The following is a 19,728-nucleotide window of genomic DNA, read 5'->3' as shown; positions in this document are numbered from 1 at the left end:
ATGGGTAGGTAATCTACGGACATCTAATGTTACGGACATATTATCATGGTAGGCTACAGTTCAGCCTATTATTGATTTTTATTTCCACTTCTCCTTATCCAAAGAGACGGAACTATTCGCACTGTATTTATCAATGAGAAATAGGCCTGCATCTAGCTAAAATAATCTGTGTAGGCCTACAGTGGCTGTGGCTCACATTAATTACGTGTTACGTGACCAGCAACATATTTCTGTTTCAAATACTGTGCGTAGTTAACAGCGAGTGGTGGTTTCAGACATTATTTTATTAAAGTGCATTCGTCAGTGCCGCACTCGTGACTCTTATTCTGCCTGACAGAAAGAAAAGCTCGTACCTGGCTCATACTGAAGAAGGCGGAACGGTTTGACCAATCAGATGAAAGGGGCGTGTCAGCGCGCCCACGTTTGCCAAATGAAATATCGAACCCATTAACTGATTTGTCACCACAAAAGAAAAATGAAAAATCGAGCCAAAATCTCATTTTTCGTTTTTTAAACTAAAGTAAAAAACGAATAAACGAGCTGGTTTTCATTTCTCTTTATTCCATTCCAAACAGGAAATGAAATTATCAAAAAGTACACGGACCCACATCACTTTCATTCATTCTTATTATTCATGTAATGTCTATATATTATATACACGAAGGCCTTCGTATCTATGTTTTTACCACTCATACATGCATTACATGCAAAGTGAGATATTTCAAGCCTTTATTTGTTATCAAAATCAGAATATTGTGAAAAGGTTTTCATAAGCTGTAAGCCATAATCATCAAAATGATAACAAATAAAGGCTTGAAATATCTCACTTTGCATGTAATGAGTCTATATATTAGTTTCACCTTTTAAGTTGAATTACTGAAATAAATGAACTTTTGCACGACATTCTAATTTTTCGAGTTTCACCTGTATTTCTAAAATAACTGTCCAGTTAAAGAATGCATTATTAATGTGAGTCTAATGGAGACAATCGGATGCCACTTGGTGAATTTCAGCATTTCAAAATATAAAAGTTTGTTCTGTATGTAATCATGAGTTAAAACGGATCTTTTTCAGTGAACAGTTCACTAGACACGCTTTTGGCTCTTTTGCAAACCGAAGGAGCCAAGATCGAGGAAGAAACGGAGGTGAGGACATTCTCATATGCATGAATTTGCTGATTTTTCATTTGCTGATTTTTCATTTGCTGATTCATTTGCTGATTTTTAACTCTTATGAGGTGTGTAATGTCTTAAGATTCTCCCACGCTTTCTAGAACATGGCCGATTCCTTCTTGGATGGATCGTTGCCTCTGGACAGCTTCGTTGAATACCAGAGCAAGAGGACGCTGGCGCATCTGAGGCATGTGAAGAACGATAAGCTACAGGAGATGGTCAGGGCCGGATTAACCATTAGGGCAACTGGTCACTTGCCCAGGGGCACATGACATCTAAGGGGCCCTGCGCACCGTCAAATATTATGTTAGATCACGTTATAAACGCAGTCCTCACTTTCCTAATTATATGCATATTTTTGCAACCCATTCGATCAAAATATAATGTTAAATCGCGTCAAAAACAGCGTCTGTATTCCTGCGCAGTGAGCGAGAGCGAGCTATCATGTCGACTCGCGTCGCGTGACTTGACGCTCTGAAATTTGAAGTGATGGAGAAGCAGTTGCCTACGGTTGCCTAACATAAAGGTCTCGACTGTTTAGCGTTATATTTTGCCAACGAAGTCAAATTGAAACTGTGATATTGCTTCGTGCCGTTATAAAACAGCAAAAGACTTTAAGTAGCCTAGGCATTCTGTTTGTGCTGCGTGATTTAAATAGAAGTGCGCGCTTTGCTCACGCGATCAGCATGGTGATCTGGTGTTTTCTCCAAAATGAAAGCTCAAGGGTTTATTTCTGGCAATTAAAGAAATTAGGACAAAAGTATTGTACTTTTCCTATGTAATGCAAAATACTTTTAGGCTACATTTATAGGAGGTATATGATTTTACGTCATAGGAATAATTATATAAATCATTATTATAATAATTGTTTGGCATCCTAAAACACCAGTGATAATGTAATGCAGACTGAGACTCTATATCATAACTAAAAAGATGTTTGAGCCCTCTTTAATGTCCAGGTAAGTCAATGCTTTTTCTTTGTTCAATGTGCACAGTTCATGGGTTAAAGCCGGTTGAAGCTCTTAATTGTGAGCTCTCAAAGTGCACCAGATTGATGCATTTAACCTTAAAATGTACAAAATTTTCTTGGGATAGAGTTCCACCCAACATAGTTTTATAAAATCCTATGGGAAACACAGATCATTTATGAAGTAATATGTACAAAAAAGTTCCTTTTAAGTCAGTAATACAGTTAATGCCAAATTAAAATGTCCTTGGACAAACTACATTTGGCCTGCCTAAGGGGGGGGCCTACAAGACATTGTGCCCAGGGCCCTCTGAATTCTTAATCCGGCCCTGGAGATGGTGCTGAAGGGTGTTCATCTTCCTCAGGGTTCCTGTAATGATCCTTCACAAGCTCAGGAGACCCTTAACTCCAGCGCACCTTTCCAAAGGCTAGCTAATGGTTCTCCAGCTCATGTAAGACCATCAGCCACGTCACACCCTTACAACTCTCAGAGCATCAGTGCTCCTCCGCCAAACATGCTGCCGTCATATTCATGTGGTCCATACCCTCAAGGCCCCGGCGCTGCTCTTCCTCCGCAGGCAGGGTTTATAATGCATGTTCTTCTGCCTGATCTCTTCCATTAGAATGTGAAACGCCATTTTCTCCCCTTTTTCTTTAGATGCACTTTGTTCTTAAACAGCTGTGGGTTTCTGACTCATTTGCAGGTCCACACAGAATCTGTTCCCACAGAACTCATGCCAGTTGTATTAAATATTTAGGCAGATGTATATAGCCTATAAAAATGCACCGTGATTTGGACTTTAAACCTATTTTTAGTTTTACTAGTCATGCATAATAATTGTTAATTTAAACAAATCAATGTTTTAAAAAAAAAAATTTACTTGCACCAAAAAAAAAAAAGTGAAACGCTGGACAGAGCCCGCGGTTCGATCCCCGGTCACCGGTCGCCCGGCGGCTGCGAGAAGGCTGACGTTAATTCATCGGAAGTAGCCACTGAGCTACACCAGCGCCAACAGCGTACTAACACTGACTTTAACACACACATCAACGGGACACACACAAGCGCGCATGACTGTTTCACAGTTGAAGACGAAAGTACACAAAGATCATTCCAAAACGTTCCAAACAGAAACACTTCAAGATAGACAACAATATTACGACACTAATAGTTAGGCTATTATAAGAATTGTCACACTGTTTCACATTTGTAGTGAATATTTTCTGGGGAAGATTTATTTATTAAAGTCTTTCTTTCAAGCATGCATGGCTACCTTAAACACTGGGTTTGTACCATGAATGTCAGGTCATGACAAGCAGAAAATGAGATTAAACAGACTTTTTTTTTCTGCAGTCCCTTGTTTCTCCTCAGTAAAAGACCACGGTAATCTCACATCTTTCCTCTAGACTTTCAGAAGAGAAACTCTCTCAATCTGTGCTCAGATTAAATACTAATCAAACATCAGGGATCTTAGTATGAACTCAAAACTCTACCTCTTATTGTATGTCAAAATTAACTCATTTGTGTTTCTCTTTAAGACCAATTTATTTTCTTTAAGGAAAAGAAAATTATGCTTAACATTTAACATTTTCTTTTTGTTTCTGTAACTCAAGCTGTATGAGCATAATGTTTGCGATGCCGAAGTCAGAGTGGGGGTTCAATCTTCAGCTGGCTGGCAGGAGCCGCCACTGGCAGGTCAGCCAGCTGAAGATTGAACCCCTACTGCGCCTCAGCTCTTTTCAAAGGGCTGATTAAAATTCAGACCCTAATGTGTCATTTTCATTATTTTAACCCTCTTTGGGACTATTTGTGAAATCACCGCTAGAATTTTTTTTTACTTAATTAGGCTAATGATTAATATCCAAAATTGGTTTTCTACATCTGACTTTTGACCTTTTTTTTAGGGTGCCATCATTTATAACTGTCTTTGTCCTATCAGGGTAAATTATTTTTGACAACATTTCTGAAACTTCACACACATTCAAATGCATTTTCAGTATCTGAAGTTAAAAAAAGCATTATTAACATTCCATTTCATCATGTGCTACTATATTTCATTTGGAACTAGCATGTGAAAATGTCAAAAACTTGACACAAATTCAGATGCAACTTCGCTGCCTGAAAAGTAGTGAAACCATGTTTCAAAAAGCATTACAACATTGTTTCTTTCTTGAAATCCCAAGGCAATGATTGTAGCACACGTGAAAATCAACCAGACTCTTCTTTCTCAGTGTAGCCCACGCTTAGTTTCCACACGTAACTGGATTTTGACTTGTTTAGTCATGATTTTTGGAGCATCCCTGTGTCAGTATAGTGAGGCCGATAGCAGTTGCATCTGCCCTGTCACTGTAATATGGATCACATCCACCAAACTGGCGTAGGATAATGTACCCACAATGCCTGACTTCCACAACAATTTATGGGTGGATTCAAACGAACCGAACCGAACTCTAACGAACCGAACGTGAATCGAAGTATCTTTGTGTCAAAGCACCCTTACTTTCATTTGGAGAATTACTAGATAAATCCAAGCTTCCAATATCTTGTGTCTTTTATCTTGTTGTTTGTTTTTATTATTACCATTATTTATTTACTGATTTTTTTTTACTGTTACTATTATTGTTGCTGTTATTTGTATTTATTTTGTTGTGCGACTTGTCACTAAATAAAGCATTTTAAAAAACACAACGGCTTTCATGCCTTCCATGAGGGGGTTTGGCATCACGACGGCATTGTTTCCAGGCGGACCGTTACAGAACGCAACACACACGTCTCTCAAAGACCCTGGAGAATCCGACCAGTCAGATGACGACTTTGAAACTCCCGAAGTGTTTCCCATTTTATCCGTCAGACTTTTAGCCAAAGGTCTGTGACATCTGAGGCAGAGACGAGGGTGTGGTTGGACCCTCTAGCTCAGGGATGGGCAACTTCGGTCCTGGAGGGCCACTGTCCTACAGAGTTTAGCTCCAACCCTGAAAAAAATCACCTGCCTGTAACTTTCTAGTAATCCTGAAGACCTTGATTAGCTTGTTCAGGTGTGTTTGATTAGGGTTGAAGCTAAACTCTGTAGGACAGTGGCCCTCCGGGACCGAAGTTGCCCATCCCTGCTCTAGCTCCAGAGAGGGGGAGCTGGACGTCGAGCTCCACCCACTGGCTCTGCAGCCAGCAGCCAGGTGCAGTATGCGATTTCTCAAAATCATTGTTGAACACTCTTGATATTTGAAATGAACCCAAACAAACATGCAAGAGTGTCTCATGAAAAATAAAGGGAAGATGATGAACGAACAACAAGGAAGCACAAAAGAATGAACACACAGTACAAGCTAGAGTTGGTGCTAGCTAGAACCAATGCTACTCTCCTATGGAGCAAGCACAACATTCTAATCTGAAAAATGAAGCCTACCCGGAAGTGCGAAAAACTGCAATACATCGAAAATCCGCTAGAGGGAGGTCCCAAAAGGGAGCAAATATCAATAGACCCCATGTTAAAATGTCCGTTTTCACAGCATAAATTCATGTTTTTACAGGTGGTCCCATGGACTTTTATTGTATTTGTCGATAGGTTCCGAGTGCCTGACAACTGTGAGGGGGGTGAATTTTTTTTCTAACTCGTTAGTTTAGAATCGTATTTAGATATAAAATGTATGACAAATAAGGGCGTGGTTAACTTTGATTGACAGCTGATAACGGGCTGCGCCGAGTGGAATTCCTGAAATTTGACGTCTCGGCCATGATCTGACACAACACATCATACCACCTCTGTATCATTTCTGAACATTTGTATTCAAATATCGTACATAAAATGGGTTGCTCTGCTATAAACTGCACTAACCAGGAGGACTTCGCTCCTTTTTTTCCGGTAAGTGACATTCCACTACTATTTCACGTAGTTAGCAGTTAGCACTATTTAGCATCAATGTTTGTGGGCAGTGGCACTGCAACAGTTGGCATTAAATCGCCTCAGATAAGTTAGCGTCTGAGGTACTTTACCTATGGTTATAACTGACGTTTGAAACACTGTAAATGCGTCTGCCAAATGAATAAATGTAACATAAGAATAGACTGATCTGCGAGCTAGTTGGTCGCACGTCAGAGGCGCCCGCGCCATTGGATGTGCAGTTGCCGCAGCACAGCCTATGAGCGAGCTATGCAGCTGCAAATGCGTTTTACATATAGGCTTCAGTAAATCGAGGAAAAGGAGTTTCAACACACCCCCTACTGCTGATTGGCTCACTCTCTCTCCTCCCCCATCATGACTGGACACGCCCCCTACAGCTGATTGGCTCACTCTCCTCCCCCATCATGAGTGGACACTACCCCTACTACTGATTGGCTCACTCTCTCTCCTCCCCCATCATGAGTGGACACGCCCCCTACTGCTGATTGGCTCACTCTCTCTCCTCCCCCATCATGGGTGGACACTCCCCCTACTGCTGATTGGCTCACTCTCTCTCCTCCCCCATCATGAGTGGACACGCCCCCTACAGCTGATTGGCTCACTCTCTCTCCTCCCCATCATGAGTGGACACTCCCCCTACTGCTGATTGGCTCACTCTCTCTCCTCCCCCATCATGAGTGGACACTCCCCCTACTGCTGATTGGCTCATTCTCTCTCCTCCCCCATCATGAGTGGACACGCCTCCTACAGCTGATTGGCTCACTCTCTCTCCTCCCCATCATGAGTGGACACACCCCCTACAGCTGATTGGCTACAAGTGTGTTGTGCTGCTCGGACCAATCCACTTTCAACAGCGTTTCTCAGAAATTGCTTACTGCACCTTTATCTCCTGACAGTGCGAAAACTGTTTCTGGCTCCAAGCCTCTACTCAGGTTCAAATGAGAACACTATCTCAACACAGCGTACACTAGTCTCGAGCAGCAATCAGCAGAATAATTACACAACACAAAGAAAAAAAATGGTGCAGAGATGAATCCAACAGGATGAAAATAATGAAGCACTGCATGAAATAAAAGCCAACTGTATCTGCATGGGGTATCCATGTATGTATTTATTGACTATAAATGAATCTCAAAAACAGCTTGATTAAGAGCAGAGAAGGAACAGAGATGGGGAAAGAAAATTATGTTTTTACCAGTAACACAATGAAGTCCCAATAGTTAAGGTTAGTTGGTTATCTGAGAGCCGAACACACTCAGGTAATTCACACATGCGCTAACCTCTCTTTCTCTCTCTAATGACCGCTTAGTCTTCAACTCTGCGTAACAATGGCTGAAGTTTATCCGTTACAAACTCTAAATGACGTTTTGGAATTAGAATTAGAATTTCTAGAATTAGAATTTCTAGAATTAGAATTAGAACAAGCGTATAATTGACTATGATTATTAATAAAAAAACACTATTATTTCTTACTTAACTAACAATGAGCAAGTGCATTTGCTACAGTATTTATTAATATTTGTTAACGTTAGTTGTTAAAAATACAACTTCATTATTAGTTCATGATTAATTAAAGTTGGAATTAGCATTAATGATTATTAAATGCTTTAGATGTATTCTTCACTGCTAGTTCATGTTAACTAATGAAGATAATACTTTTTGGTCTCACATTTTTAACCTTCTTTTGGGAACCACCTGTTCAAAGATGCTGATAACTTCCTCTTTGTCCAAAGGACAGTCCAGCTATGTCCAGCTGCAAAAAAAAGACAAGTCTGTTGACATATTTCAAGACTGTCACACAATAAACATGACGATGAAACCGGAAGTGCTAAAATGCTAACTCGATTCCTACAGAAATGCATCAAGCCCACAGCACTGTATTGGAGCTCTTGCAAACACACACCCAGAAACAGAGTCTCGCTCTGCCAGTGTGTGTGTGTGTGTGTGTGTGTGTGGCTCGTGATCTTCAGCTGCTGATGCTGAGCAGGGCATGCACGTATTTCTCTGCGTTGTCCATGTTCAGGAATGACATCAGGAGAATAAATCCTGTCTCAGCATCATTTCAAGTTGTTTCGTAGATGCTCTTGAACTTCTTGAGTCTTTGGGTCTCTTGTCGAGTGGAAAGTAGAACCGAGTGGATGTGCTTCTCATGCTGGATCTGATAACCAATCACATTACAGCCTTGACATCACTGAAACGCTTTCAGTTTTATTACAGTCAATAACATTTTGCGGATACCACAGAAAGGATTAAATAGTGCCGGGATTATATCGATTCATATAATTCTGTCATGGGTCGTCATTGGCTATGATGAGGAAACGGAAAATGACCTGTTGATCTGGAGCAGTGAATGTTTTAGAGAACAAAGTGTGTGGTTGGCATTTTAAGTGTAGTTCCTGAGCTATAAACTCAACTCTTTCTGGCAGGAACTCAGAGCCCTGAATGTCACAATCCTGAAGTGTCCCAAAGGCCCTCTCTGGGGTAAAGGTCAAGAGATAAAGCATGTCTAAATCTAACAGCCTCTTCCAGCTGCTTAACCCCTGATGTGCCAATTATTAAAGTCCCCTGTAGTCAATCATTTTATCACTTAAAACTCATCTTTGATCACCAAAATTACTTATTTAAACGTTTTCTTCTTCTAATTAAGCTTGAATGTAACTCGACACCCTTGCCTCATTTAGTATGCGCAGTTCTATGAACATGCAAATGAGCCCCGCCTCCACTCACTCACTCACTCACTCACTCAGCTCAGAGATCCACTGGTTGACGATCACACGTTGATCTGATTGGTTACAAGGTAGTGTGTGACGTCAGAAACACCAGCGATTTCACACCGTGTTTTTGAGACTGTCTTTGGTTCACTGCAGTTTTAAGCAGAAAATACTCAGCAATGCTGTCGACTTATGAACTTACACATGATTTGTCTTAAAGCACCATTAGGAACTTCACTCCTGCAAATATGGACCAGCTGAAGTTTGCTTACAAGGCAAACAGATAGACAGATGATGCGATTCCCATGGTTTTACACACACTGTCCTGGAGCTTCTAGAGAAGACTATAACATCTATGCCAGGATTCTCTGTGTCGACTACAGTTCAGCCTTTAACACAATAGTTACAAACAAACTAATCACGAAACTACACCTTCTGGGGCGAAATGCACACACATGCAACTGGATTTAGTATTGTTTACTGGACAGAACACAGACAGTAAGGCTGGGAAAACACACCTCCTCCACTCTATCCCCGAGTCCAGGAGCACCGCAGGCTTGTGTTTTAGCCCACTTCTTTGCACTCTTATCACACATGACTGTGTTGCTTCTAACCCCACAAACCATATTGTCAAGTTAGCGGAAGACACAACGGTCATTGGACTGATAACAATCAACAGTGAAACAGCCTACAGCCAAGAGGTACAGAGATACACACACGGTGTGATGGCCACAACCTCACTCAACATCAGGAAAACAGGGAATAATCATCGACGACAGGAGAACACAAAGGACATGTCCCGCTCCTCAGAAATGAAGATGCAGTGGCGAGGGTCGCGTGTTTCAGGTTTCTGAGGGTACAAACCACAGAGGAGCTCAACTGCACCATCCTAGAAACTGCTGGGGAACTTCTATCACAGTGCCATCGAAAGTACAATAACATACGGTATGACGTCATGGTATGGTAACTGTAATCAGGCTGACAGGGAAAATGCCGCACAGGATTGTAGAGCACAGATATACCATCAGGACCCAAATATGAGATCTGGACTCTGTGTACAGCTCGCTTTGCTGGTGGCGAGCTCAAAACATCATAAAAGACCCGTCTCACCCGAGCCATCCCGTGTTTAGCCTTCTGCCATCCATCCGGGAGGAAATACAGGAATATCACTCGGACCTGACAATACTGAACACTTCTGCTACCCATAATCCATCACACCTCAGTGTTACATAATCAAAGTCCACAGACTAACACGTTAATCTCATCATTGTATATTGGGACGTCATCATCATCACTGGACAACACTGCCGCAAAACATGATCAACTTGGCTAAAAAACAGGTTAGATCCAGTCCGTTCGGACGACGGATATTTGATGTTTAATTTACAAGAACTAAACTAAACACAAGAGTTCGATGTAAAGGTATTGTAGGTAGAAATTTTATAAAAAACGTTTTTTCCAAATTTGTTCAAAGTTTCTGTATATATCAATGCATAATTAAAATGTAAGTACTCTGAAAAAGAAAGTATAAAAATCGAGTGTCTGTAGACCTCTCACGACTATTTTAAAGACAGCTCATTATTTCCATTCACTCCACCCCCTCCCTTCTGGGCTCCTTCCAAAGCCACGCCCCAAAAACACATGAACGCGCGACTTCGACCGCTGAGCTGAAGACGCATTATTTACCTGAGACGAGCGGAGAGGAAGGAGCGCAGTGCATGTAGTGACATCATGTCAGAATCACATGTAATAAAAAAATCTAACTTTATCATTATGAAGATAAACAAATAAGATGTATTTTAGTACTCACTATCAAGCTAGCATATTGATATTGGTAAAGTTTAAAATATATATTTATTGATTCGCTAACGAGCTAGTTATCTATTAGCCTGACTACGTCAGACTTCGTACTTCCGCTCAATTTCATTTCGCTTCGGTACTTAGTCTGAGGCCCTGTCCCAAATGGAACCCTAAGCACTCGCGGTCTTCCTCTGAGTCCGCACTTTCGCGACGTAACGCCGCTTTGAATGTCGGGAAGAAGTCTGCTGTGGAGTCCGCATCAGCGTGGGCTCGGCAAAAGTGCGCATCAAGGGCGCAAATCGACCGCAGAGGGGGCGCTCGCGAGCACCCTTCTGAGATCTAAAAATAACAAATGGGACACACTGCGGTCTCACGGACTTAACGGACACGCGCACGCGGCAGCCATTGTCAAGTCAAGTCAGATTTATTTATAAAGCACATTTAAAAACAACTTCCGCTGACCAAAGTGCTGTACATATGGAATCAGTTAGTCAAAGTACAATCACAAAATAACAAAGTACAATAGATCATTACGTACAAATAGAGTATAAAACATTGTTGAAAGCTATGTAAAACAGGTGTGTTTTTAGCCTGCTTTTAAATTGATCTACGGATTCTGCAGATCTAACAGAAAGTGGTAGGCTATTCCAGAGCCGTGGTCCTACCACTGAAAAGGCTCTGTCCCCTCGGGTGATGAGCCTAGTTTTAGGGACGGTCAAAAGGAGCTGGTCTGCTGACCTTAATGCTCTGGCAGGAGCATAAGGGTACAGCATTGTAAGTCCACAAGACCGAAAGTGCACATGAAGTGTACCATTTGGGATTGGGCCTGAGACATCGACATGTCTCTCAGTTTTCCTCCGGCCTGAAAACAGACGGCCAATCAACGAACAGAGGGCGGGCTGAGAGCCGTGACGTAGACGCTAAGCGCCGAGTTTAAGGTTGGGGAAATCGAAAACGACCGCGGATATGGAGATACGGGATGCAATTCGCTCTGCTGTGGAGAATATTCCCGGCATTTCCAAACTGAAGCCCGAACAAGAAGAGTGTTTGTTAAACATTTTGAATGGATGTGATGTCGTGGCTCTACTCCCGACAGGTTTTGGTAAAAGTTTAATTTATCAAATATTACCGATCGTCAGCGAGAAACTGGGCAGGCCAAAGGCCGGCAAGGCGATAGTTGTGATTGTGTCCCCCTTGATTGCACTCATGGAGGATCAGGTTAAGGAGGCAGCAAAACTCGGTCAGCCATGTTCACTCCGGTATTTCGCTCGATGGTTTCGTTTTCGCATCATACATGTGTTTACAGTGGAAGTTCGATGCGGCTGAGCTGGCGAATAACACACGTCATAACCAAACGTTATGTGATTGGCTTACGGGTAACCAATGATTTTATACTTCAGACAAACCAGTGGGTTAGCCCGTGTGGCTAGGGCTTGGCACACTGAATGGGACGGGCCGCCTAACATAGGGGGACCTGATACCCTTATAATGTGATTTGTGCACATACTGAGTGTTTGACTGACTATACAGGCTTTTGCCCGGGGGGAAGTCAATGTTACAACAGGGAGGGGGCCACCTAGAGAAGGGGGACCGTGAACCCGTGTGTTGTGATTGTGAAACATGCTCTTTTTGTGCTTTATTTGGGTCGCCGTGAAAACGGCGTTTGTTTGGAAAGACGCGCTCACTGCTGCGGGCCTGTTTACAATAATAAAATCCCCAGCCGCCTGAACTGAACAGGGAGCTGTGGGAAGTTTTGCTGGCTTTTTTGAGGGTGGTCCGGCTAGTGCGAGACACGAGCCCTCTCTCTTCCTGCTTGTTGCTAGGACGACTTCGGTGGTACCTAATCAATCACGACGCTAGCTCGCGGGCCTTGATGCCGGGGGAGCGGGTAGCGCTTCACGGGCCTTGACTGGCGGTGGCTATCAGCGGCCGCAGGGCGGGGCTGAGAGGCCTGCTTCACCGGTTTGGCTGGATGAGGCGAAGGCGGTGGTTTGGGCTTGCTGGTCGAGGAGCATGAGCGTTTCGGCAAGAAGTGTCGCATAGCCTGGGACGCTTTCTGTGCCTCTGTGTACCTCTCCGAGAATCCTTTCACCGCCGGGCCGAAGAGACCGGAGCTGGAAACCGGGGCGTCATGGAATCTAGTCCTGTCGTTTTTTTTTTATCTCGGTGAGGTTGAGCCAAAGATGGCGCTCGAGCACGACCAAACTCGCCATGTTCCTTCCGATGGCCTGTGCTGTAGCCTTAGTAGCACGCAGCGCTAGGTCTGTAGCACTTCTCAGGTCTCGAAAGGCCTCCGGGTCCGGGCCAGCCTCGTCCATGGACTGGAGGAGTTTGGCCTGGTAGACCTGCAACACGGCCATCGTGTGCAGGGCCGAAGCAGCCTGACCGGAGGCGGAATACGCGCGTCCAGCGAAGGCTGAAGTGTTTCGGCAAGGTTTGTTGGGATGCGCGGCTCTAGCTCGCCAGCTAGCTGCAGATCTCGGGCAAAGATGAGCGGCCACGGCCTCTTCGAGGGGCGGCAAAGACTCATAACCCTTTTCCGCTGCGCCATCCACGGAGGAGAGCGTCGCGGAAACTGCAGATCCCACACGTGCTGAGTAAGGAGTGCGCCAGGCCTTGGTAAGCTCCTCGTGGACTTCGGGGAAAAATGGCGCTGGTTTGTGACGAGGGGCCTGCTGGCGCCCCGACAGGAACCATCCATCCAGCCGACTACGAGGCGGCTCCTCGGGCGTGGCCCACTCTAGCTCGAGGTCCGCGACGGCCTTCGTCAGGATCTGAAGCATTTCGGCGTCTGAGTTTGTCCTGGTCGCTGAACCACTGGCCACAGACTGAGAAGCGGTGACGGGGTCGAGAGAGCCCGGCCACTCATCCTCAGAAGCGGCGATGGACAGACTGTCATCGCGTTCGAGAGACCCGCCGAAGGAGACGAGGCCCACCACGTGGGAGGGGGGGGTGCTGGTCTCCTACGAACAGGACCGGTGATGGCGTGTGAGTAGGAGAAAGTGAAGCACGCCGGGACGCGGCCGGCGTGCATTCACTAGCTTCCATACCCTCCGGTTGCCGTTGGCTGCGACGCTGCTTCTTCCTTGGAACAGAAAGCGTGGTTGAAGCGGCATCGCAGTCGCACCGCCGGCAGAGAGTGCATTCTCCGCGTGGTCGATTCCCAGGCAGGAAATGGAGCTCGAGGGTTGGTCTGCCTCGTGCAGAAGCCCTCCGCACGTGGCGCAGGATGAACGAGGCATCTGAAAGTAATCACAATTGCTTAAAAGGATATAGGCTGTCGCCGGATAGCCACAGGTGAGACGGCGTCAGGAGACAATCGACGTGCAGACGAAGTCTGCTGAAGAAAAGCACGCTCAGGCTGAAAGGCTTGTTCGACGGCGAATAGTCAGTAGAAGCTCAGGGACATGTGTACTGTCGCTGAAGGAGTAAAAACTGCTATAATGGCGAATTCGGGGGTCTATATACATTTACATTTTACATTTAGTCATTTAGCAGACGCTTTTATCCAAAGCGACTTACAACTGAGGACTAAACCAAGCGAGTCATCGTGAAGAGACAAAAACAACGCAAGAAGTGCTCAAAATACAAAGTTCAGACATTGCTCGGAGTAGCATAAGCCAGATAAGCAAGGATTTAAAGGAAAAGGAAAGACTTTTTTTTTTTTTTTTGCTATGCTAAGTGCTCACGGAAGAGATGTGTTTTCAGTTGTCTTTTGAATGCTGTCAGGGATTCTGCATTCCGGATGAGGGTGGGCAGATCATTCCACCAGCATGGTACCGTGAATGAGAATGTTCTGGAGAGTGATTTTGAGGCTCTCTGTGATGGTACCACTAGCCGTCGCTCATTGACTGATCGTAGGCTTCTGGTAGGGATGTAGACTTGTAGTAGTGAGTGGAAGTAGGAGGGAGCTGATCCTGTGGTCAATCTGTAAGCAAGTGTCAAAATCTTGAACTTGATGCGATCAGCGAGTGGTAGCCAGTGCAGAGAGATGAACAGAGGAGTGACGTGGGACCTTTTGGGCTCGTTGAAGACCAGGCGAGCTGCAGCATTCTGGATCATTTGTAGAGGTTTAGTTGCACATGATGGAAGTCCAGCCAGAAGAGCATTGCAGTAATCAAGCCTAGAAATGACCAGGGCCTGGACCAGAAGTTGTGTTGCATGCTCAGTTAGGAAAGGCCTGATCTTCCTGATGTTGTGCATAGCAAACCTGCATGATCGAGCTGTCTTTGTGATGTGGTCTGTGAAGGTCAGCTGATCATCAAAGATTACTCCAAGATTTCTGACCGACCTTGATGGGGTGATTGAGGAAGAATCTAGCTGGATGGCGAAGTCGTGCTGTAGAGACGGATTGGCAGGGAGGATGAGGAGCTCAGTCTTTGCCAGGTTGAGCTGCAGGTGATGTTCCTTCATCCATGCCGAGATGTCCGCCAGACAGCTTGAGATCCGTGCAGCTACTGTAGGATCATCTGGTTGGAATGAGAGGTAGAGCTGGGTGTCATCAGCATAGCAATGGTAAGAGAAACCATGTGCCTGTATGATGGGTCCCAGTGATGTGGTGTAAATGGAGAAGAGGAGCGGTCCAAGAACTGAACCCTGAGGAACCCCTGTGGTCAGTTGATGTGCTTTGGATACCTCACCTCTCCAGACAACCCTGAAGGACCTACCTGTGAGATAGGACTCAAACCAGTGGAGAGGAGTACCTGTGATGCCCAGTGTTTAGAGGGGGGACAGAAGGATCTGATGGTTCACAGTGTCGAAGGCAGCAGACAGATCCAGGAGGATGAGAACTGAGGATTTGGAAGCAGCTTTTGCGATCCGCAGGGCTTCTGTGACCGACAGCAATGCAGTCTCGGTTGAATGCCCTTTCTTGAAGCCAGATTGGTTGACATCCAGCTGGTTGTTCTGAGACAGGAAAGATGATACTTGGTTGAAAGCAACTCGTTCAAGTGTTTTCGCAATGAATGGTAGGAGAGAGACAGGTCTGTAATTCACTAAAAGTGATGTGTTTAACGTTGGTTTTTTAAGCAGTGGAGTTACCCGAGCCTGCTTGAATGCTGTAGGGAAAATGCCAGTGTGGAGGGATGAGTTGATGATGTGTGTGAGAGCTGGAAGGAGTGTGGGAGAGATTGCTTGTAGAAGATGTGAGGGGATGGGGTCTAGAGGGCAGGTGGTAGGATGACTAGAGAGGAGAAGTTTAGATACTTCTGCCTCGGTTAGTGGAGTGAAGGAGGAGAGAAGGTTGTTGGCTGTGGGAGAGGTTAGTCTGGGTTCCTGTGTGTGTGAAGCTGAGAACTGACTGCTGATAGTTGTAGTTTTGTTAGTGAAGAAGTTAGCAAAGTCATCAGGAGTTAGCGAGGAGGTGGGTGGTGGTGGAGGTGGACAGAGGAGAGAGTTGAATGTCTTGAACAGTGAATGTGCAATATAGGCTGGGCCACGCCCCCTTGGCGGGCTCTGACGTTGGGCTAGCTCATTGGTCGCGCGTCAGAGTCGCCCGCGCCATTGGATGTGCAGTTGCTGCAGCACAGCCTATGAGCGGGTCAGACGCTCAGTGTGCTAGCTGTGCAGCTGCAAATGCGTTTTACATATAGGCTTCAGTAAATCGAGGAAAAGGAGTTTCCCCACTGCGTATAGCTACGCAATACGAAGTGACCGTTCGAAAGGGAACACTTTTCAATGATGCCATGCCAGACTCTGTCTATGAAGCAAAGCGAAGTAGCAGAGTTTGGTATTACCAGGCTAGTTATCTATAAGACAAAGCTAAAAACAGGTTGCATGATACACGTTTTTCCATTGCCATCATTTATACTGTGATGAAGATGAATTTCGTGTAACATTCATAACATATGGTGTTCTGCATGTAAGAGTTTCCATGATGAAAGCATTGTTGACTCTGATGAGGACTACACTCCAGAGACAAGTACCGCATCGTCAGCTCGAGGACAGATCCGGGGTCGAGGGCGAAGCAGAGGAGGTCGTCACACGGCGTCACTTTTCAGCCCCTTGAGGTCTCTCAGTTCTCGCCATCGCTGGAAAGCCACGCCGATATTGACACACGTTTTATTTCGTTGTTTATCCAAAGACTTTTTGTTCATTACCTTTTCTAGTAACGTTACTGTCTTCCTTTTTTTGCCTGGTTTGCCTTCGCGAACTGCATATGTGAATTTTGATTGGTCTTTCTCCCTCAAATCAAACGGGTACGTGCAAGTGGGCAGGTCCTGTGTGACAAAAGGGTGGTTGCCATGGTTGCGAGAGAGTGACAGTCGCCTAAGCCAATCCTTTGTTTCGTCCCGGATGGAAATAATGAGCTGTGTTTAGTGAAGATTAAACGGTCTAGAGTCACTCGGTTTTTATACTCTTTTTATCAGAGTACTTACATTTTAATTATGCATTGATATATACAGAAAGTTTAAAAAAATTTGGAAAAACGTTTTTTTTTTATACAATTCCTACCTACAATACCTTTAAAGCATTCATCAACGTTAAAGTGACACCTTTAGTGAGTATCACTGAATCTGGAGACTAACGTTATATGAGAATATAATCGTTATCTGTAATACTATGTCGAAAATACAATATGCTAAAAAAAGCTATTAAAATACTATTTCTAATTTAAAGTGTGTGTCACAGTGTTGATTTATTTAAAAATAACTTGATATTAATAAAGCTAAATGGTCACTTGGTTTTTGAGTTAATATAGGCCTACATAATCTTTCCAGATGGCATCTCCTATTAACGTTTGATTTGATCCAAAGTAAGATTTTGAATAAGTGGTTTTTGGGCAAAATGCCCACTTGAGTAGGCCTATGAGTTTTATACGGAACACTAACAGTAAACTTCACCGGCCGGAGAGAGATTCAGAAGCAGCGTCAGACGTGACCAGTAGTCAAATAAAGTACCCTAACATAATAATATATGGTCATTATCATACTGTGCAATTTCACAAAGAAATATAATATCATTTTAGTAAATGTTCTTCTGTTGGCCTGATATTCGATTCAGGGTATTGAAGAGCACATACGGCTTTATAAACCCCGCTGCCGAGGTCCACGCGGTGACGTCAGGCGGACTGTGACGTCACACACTGATGACGAGCAGAAGGAACAGCTGCTGCTGCCGGTCACGCGCACAAGTAAACCCATTCAATAAAGTTGATTAGAATAGAGACATTTGCAAAACAACACTGCGCAATGAAAACGTGCTTATCGTGTGTTCATTTATTGCATATTGCGTATTTTTATGAACACGATTGTCTCATGAATAGTGGGCAGTTAAAATACAATAATAAACAAATAGGCTAAAAGACAAAGAGTGACCAATCAATCATCTATGTTTAAACCGCATGTATTCGAATGAGAACGAGCTGAATTTGCTGCTCTTTTTCATCCCGTACTTTTGTTATTTATTTTATGTTAATCCCATGTGTAGTTATTGTATTCAAATATTTGTTGTTTGCTGAGCATGGTGACTTTTTGGAATCTCGTTGTTTACAATGACAATAAAGCTCTATTCTTATATCTGATTTATATCATAGCTTATTATATATTTTTTTTAATAATCTATATTATATCTTATCTCTAAGAACTGATAATGTAAATGTGTACCTTGAAATACAACGTAAGTCGCTTTGGATAAAACCGACTACCAAATGCATAAATGTCTTATAATTCATATTAAAAACACCACATAGACATGATATAAACAACATTTAAAGCTTGATTTTCACCACAGGGGGACTTTAAATAACAAATACTTGCATATGAAATGCAATAGGAGTAAGTAATACATATTTTGGAGCATTTATCAATGGATATATTAATCAATAACGCTGCCTACAAAAATATAAATGATTTGGTGAGAGCACAATGATATGTGTGTAAAAGCAGATGCACGTCTGTGAGGAGTGTGTTCTTCTGCGCGTACACACACGACTGGACCAAACAGCTGTGTATTCAAGCCCGTCTGAAACTGCTGACTAGGCAAAGTGCCCATGTTAAATATGTAAATATTTATGATACATGATATTACTCTGGCCCTGCAGTAACCCAGTGGACGCAAAAGAGTAAACAGAGGCGTCAGCAAAAGAACATTTAATCCTCGGTTCATATATTATCAGATTCCCATGTACAATTGTGACACATCCTCAATACAGATTGTTTTCTTCAAGGTGCATATAATCAGATTCCAATTGTTGTCCATCTGCAAATATAAGTTAGCACTGTACATTACTAGCCAATTATTGGCATGAACTGATCTCAGGGAAACCTCTTGTAAACATAGTTTCAAGTTATATCTTTACAGTCAACATGTCCTGGCAGCAGAATGAAAAGAAAGAAAAATACCTCTATACAGTTTTCAGAATAAACCCTTTGTGTTTTGTACATGGTTAGAATAAGGCTTCTCAAAGTCGATGATATGCAGTTTTCTTCAGATGTTAACATGGACCCACGGACTGAAGAATGTTCTGGAAGGAAAAGCCATCTTGCTCTCAGCGTTTGTGCAATTAAGCGTAATCTCCGTCTGAAAATATCTCTTCTTTGCTTTTAGCCTATAATATCTGCCTTAAGCCCTTTGACATCAAGGTTTTAAGGTGCGAACTTCTACAATATTGTAGTAGTATTATTATTAATATTGCTTCTCCCATAAATCTCTGCATCATTACTGAGAAGTGCTCTGTGTTTGAAACAATCAAAGGTCAAAGATTTGATGACTCGCGCTCACATCGGTGTGAAATCACATCATTTCTCATATTAGGGTAAGTTGTGATATATATAAATTGTTGTTACCAGTGTGACTGATTATAACATTTAATGTTATCATCAATCTTTAATCCTCTAACAATAATCATGACTTTATTTCCTGGTCTGGGTTCATTATAAATAAACAACATCTACTTATGATTCTCGTTTCAAAAGGACATAAATGCCAACAGAAGCCAGTTTAGCAGCAACTAAACAATTATGTACTTACGGTATGTAATTAAAACTTTACATTTATGGCTCATTAATATGTGATCCAGGCACATTTCCCTGACATGGCCATGGTGATAAGACTGACTAGAAAGAGTTAAAAACACAAATCCTGACCGAGCGATACAGCCGTGAGTGTGAGAACGGCAGCTTCTAGATCAATTAAAAACGAGGGCCGATCTCCCCTAAAACATCCACGTTGAGACGCTCGGC

At 43.4% G+C, this 19,728-nt stretch overlaps 1 protein-coding gene across 1 annotated transcript; it reads left to right on the top strand.

Annotated features, from left to right (window-relative positions):
* Positions 1-2,762, top strand: LOC130069365 (vacuolar protein sorting-associated protein 37B-like). The gene is made up of 4 exons (XM_056233215.1): positions 1-4; positions 1,075-1,145; positions 1,274-1,390; positions 2,475-2,762. Exons 1-4 carry the CDS (start codon positions 1-3, stop codon positions 2,760-2,762), a joined length of 480 nt encoding a protein of 159 aa, XP_056089190.1.
* The last annotated feature ends 16,966 nt before the right edge of the window (positions 2,763-19,728 follow it).

The sequence above is a fragment of the Rhinichthys klamathensis genome, unplaced genomic scaffold, assembly GCF_029890125.1.
Source record: "Rhinichthys klamathensis goyatoka isolate OS25496 unplaced genomic scaffold, OSU_Roscu_1.1 h1tg000363l_1, whole genome shotgun sequence".
Taxonomy (NCBI): domain Eukaryota; kingdom Metazoa; phylum Chordata; class Actinopteri; order Cypriniformes; family Leuciscidae; genus Rhinichthys; species Rhinichthys klamathensis.
Note: the sequence above shows the minus strand (reverse complement) of the source record. Positions and strands in the feature narration are given on the sequence as shown.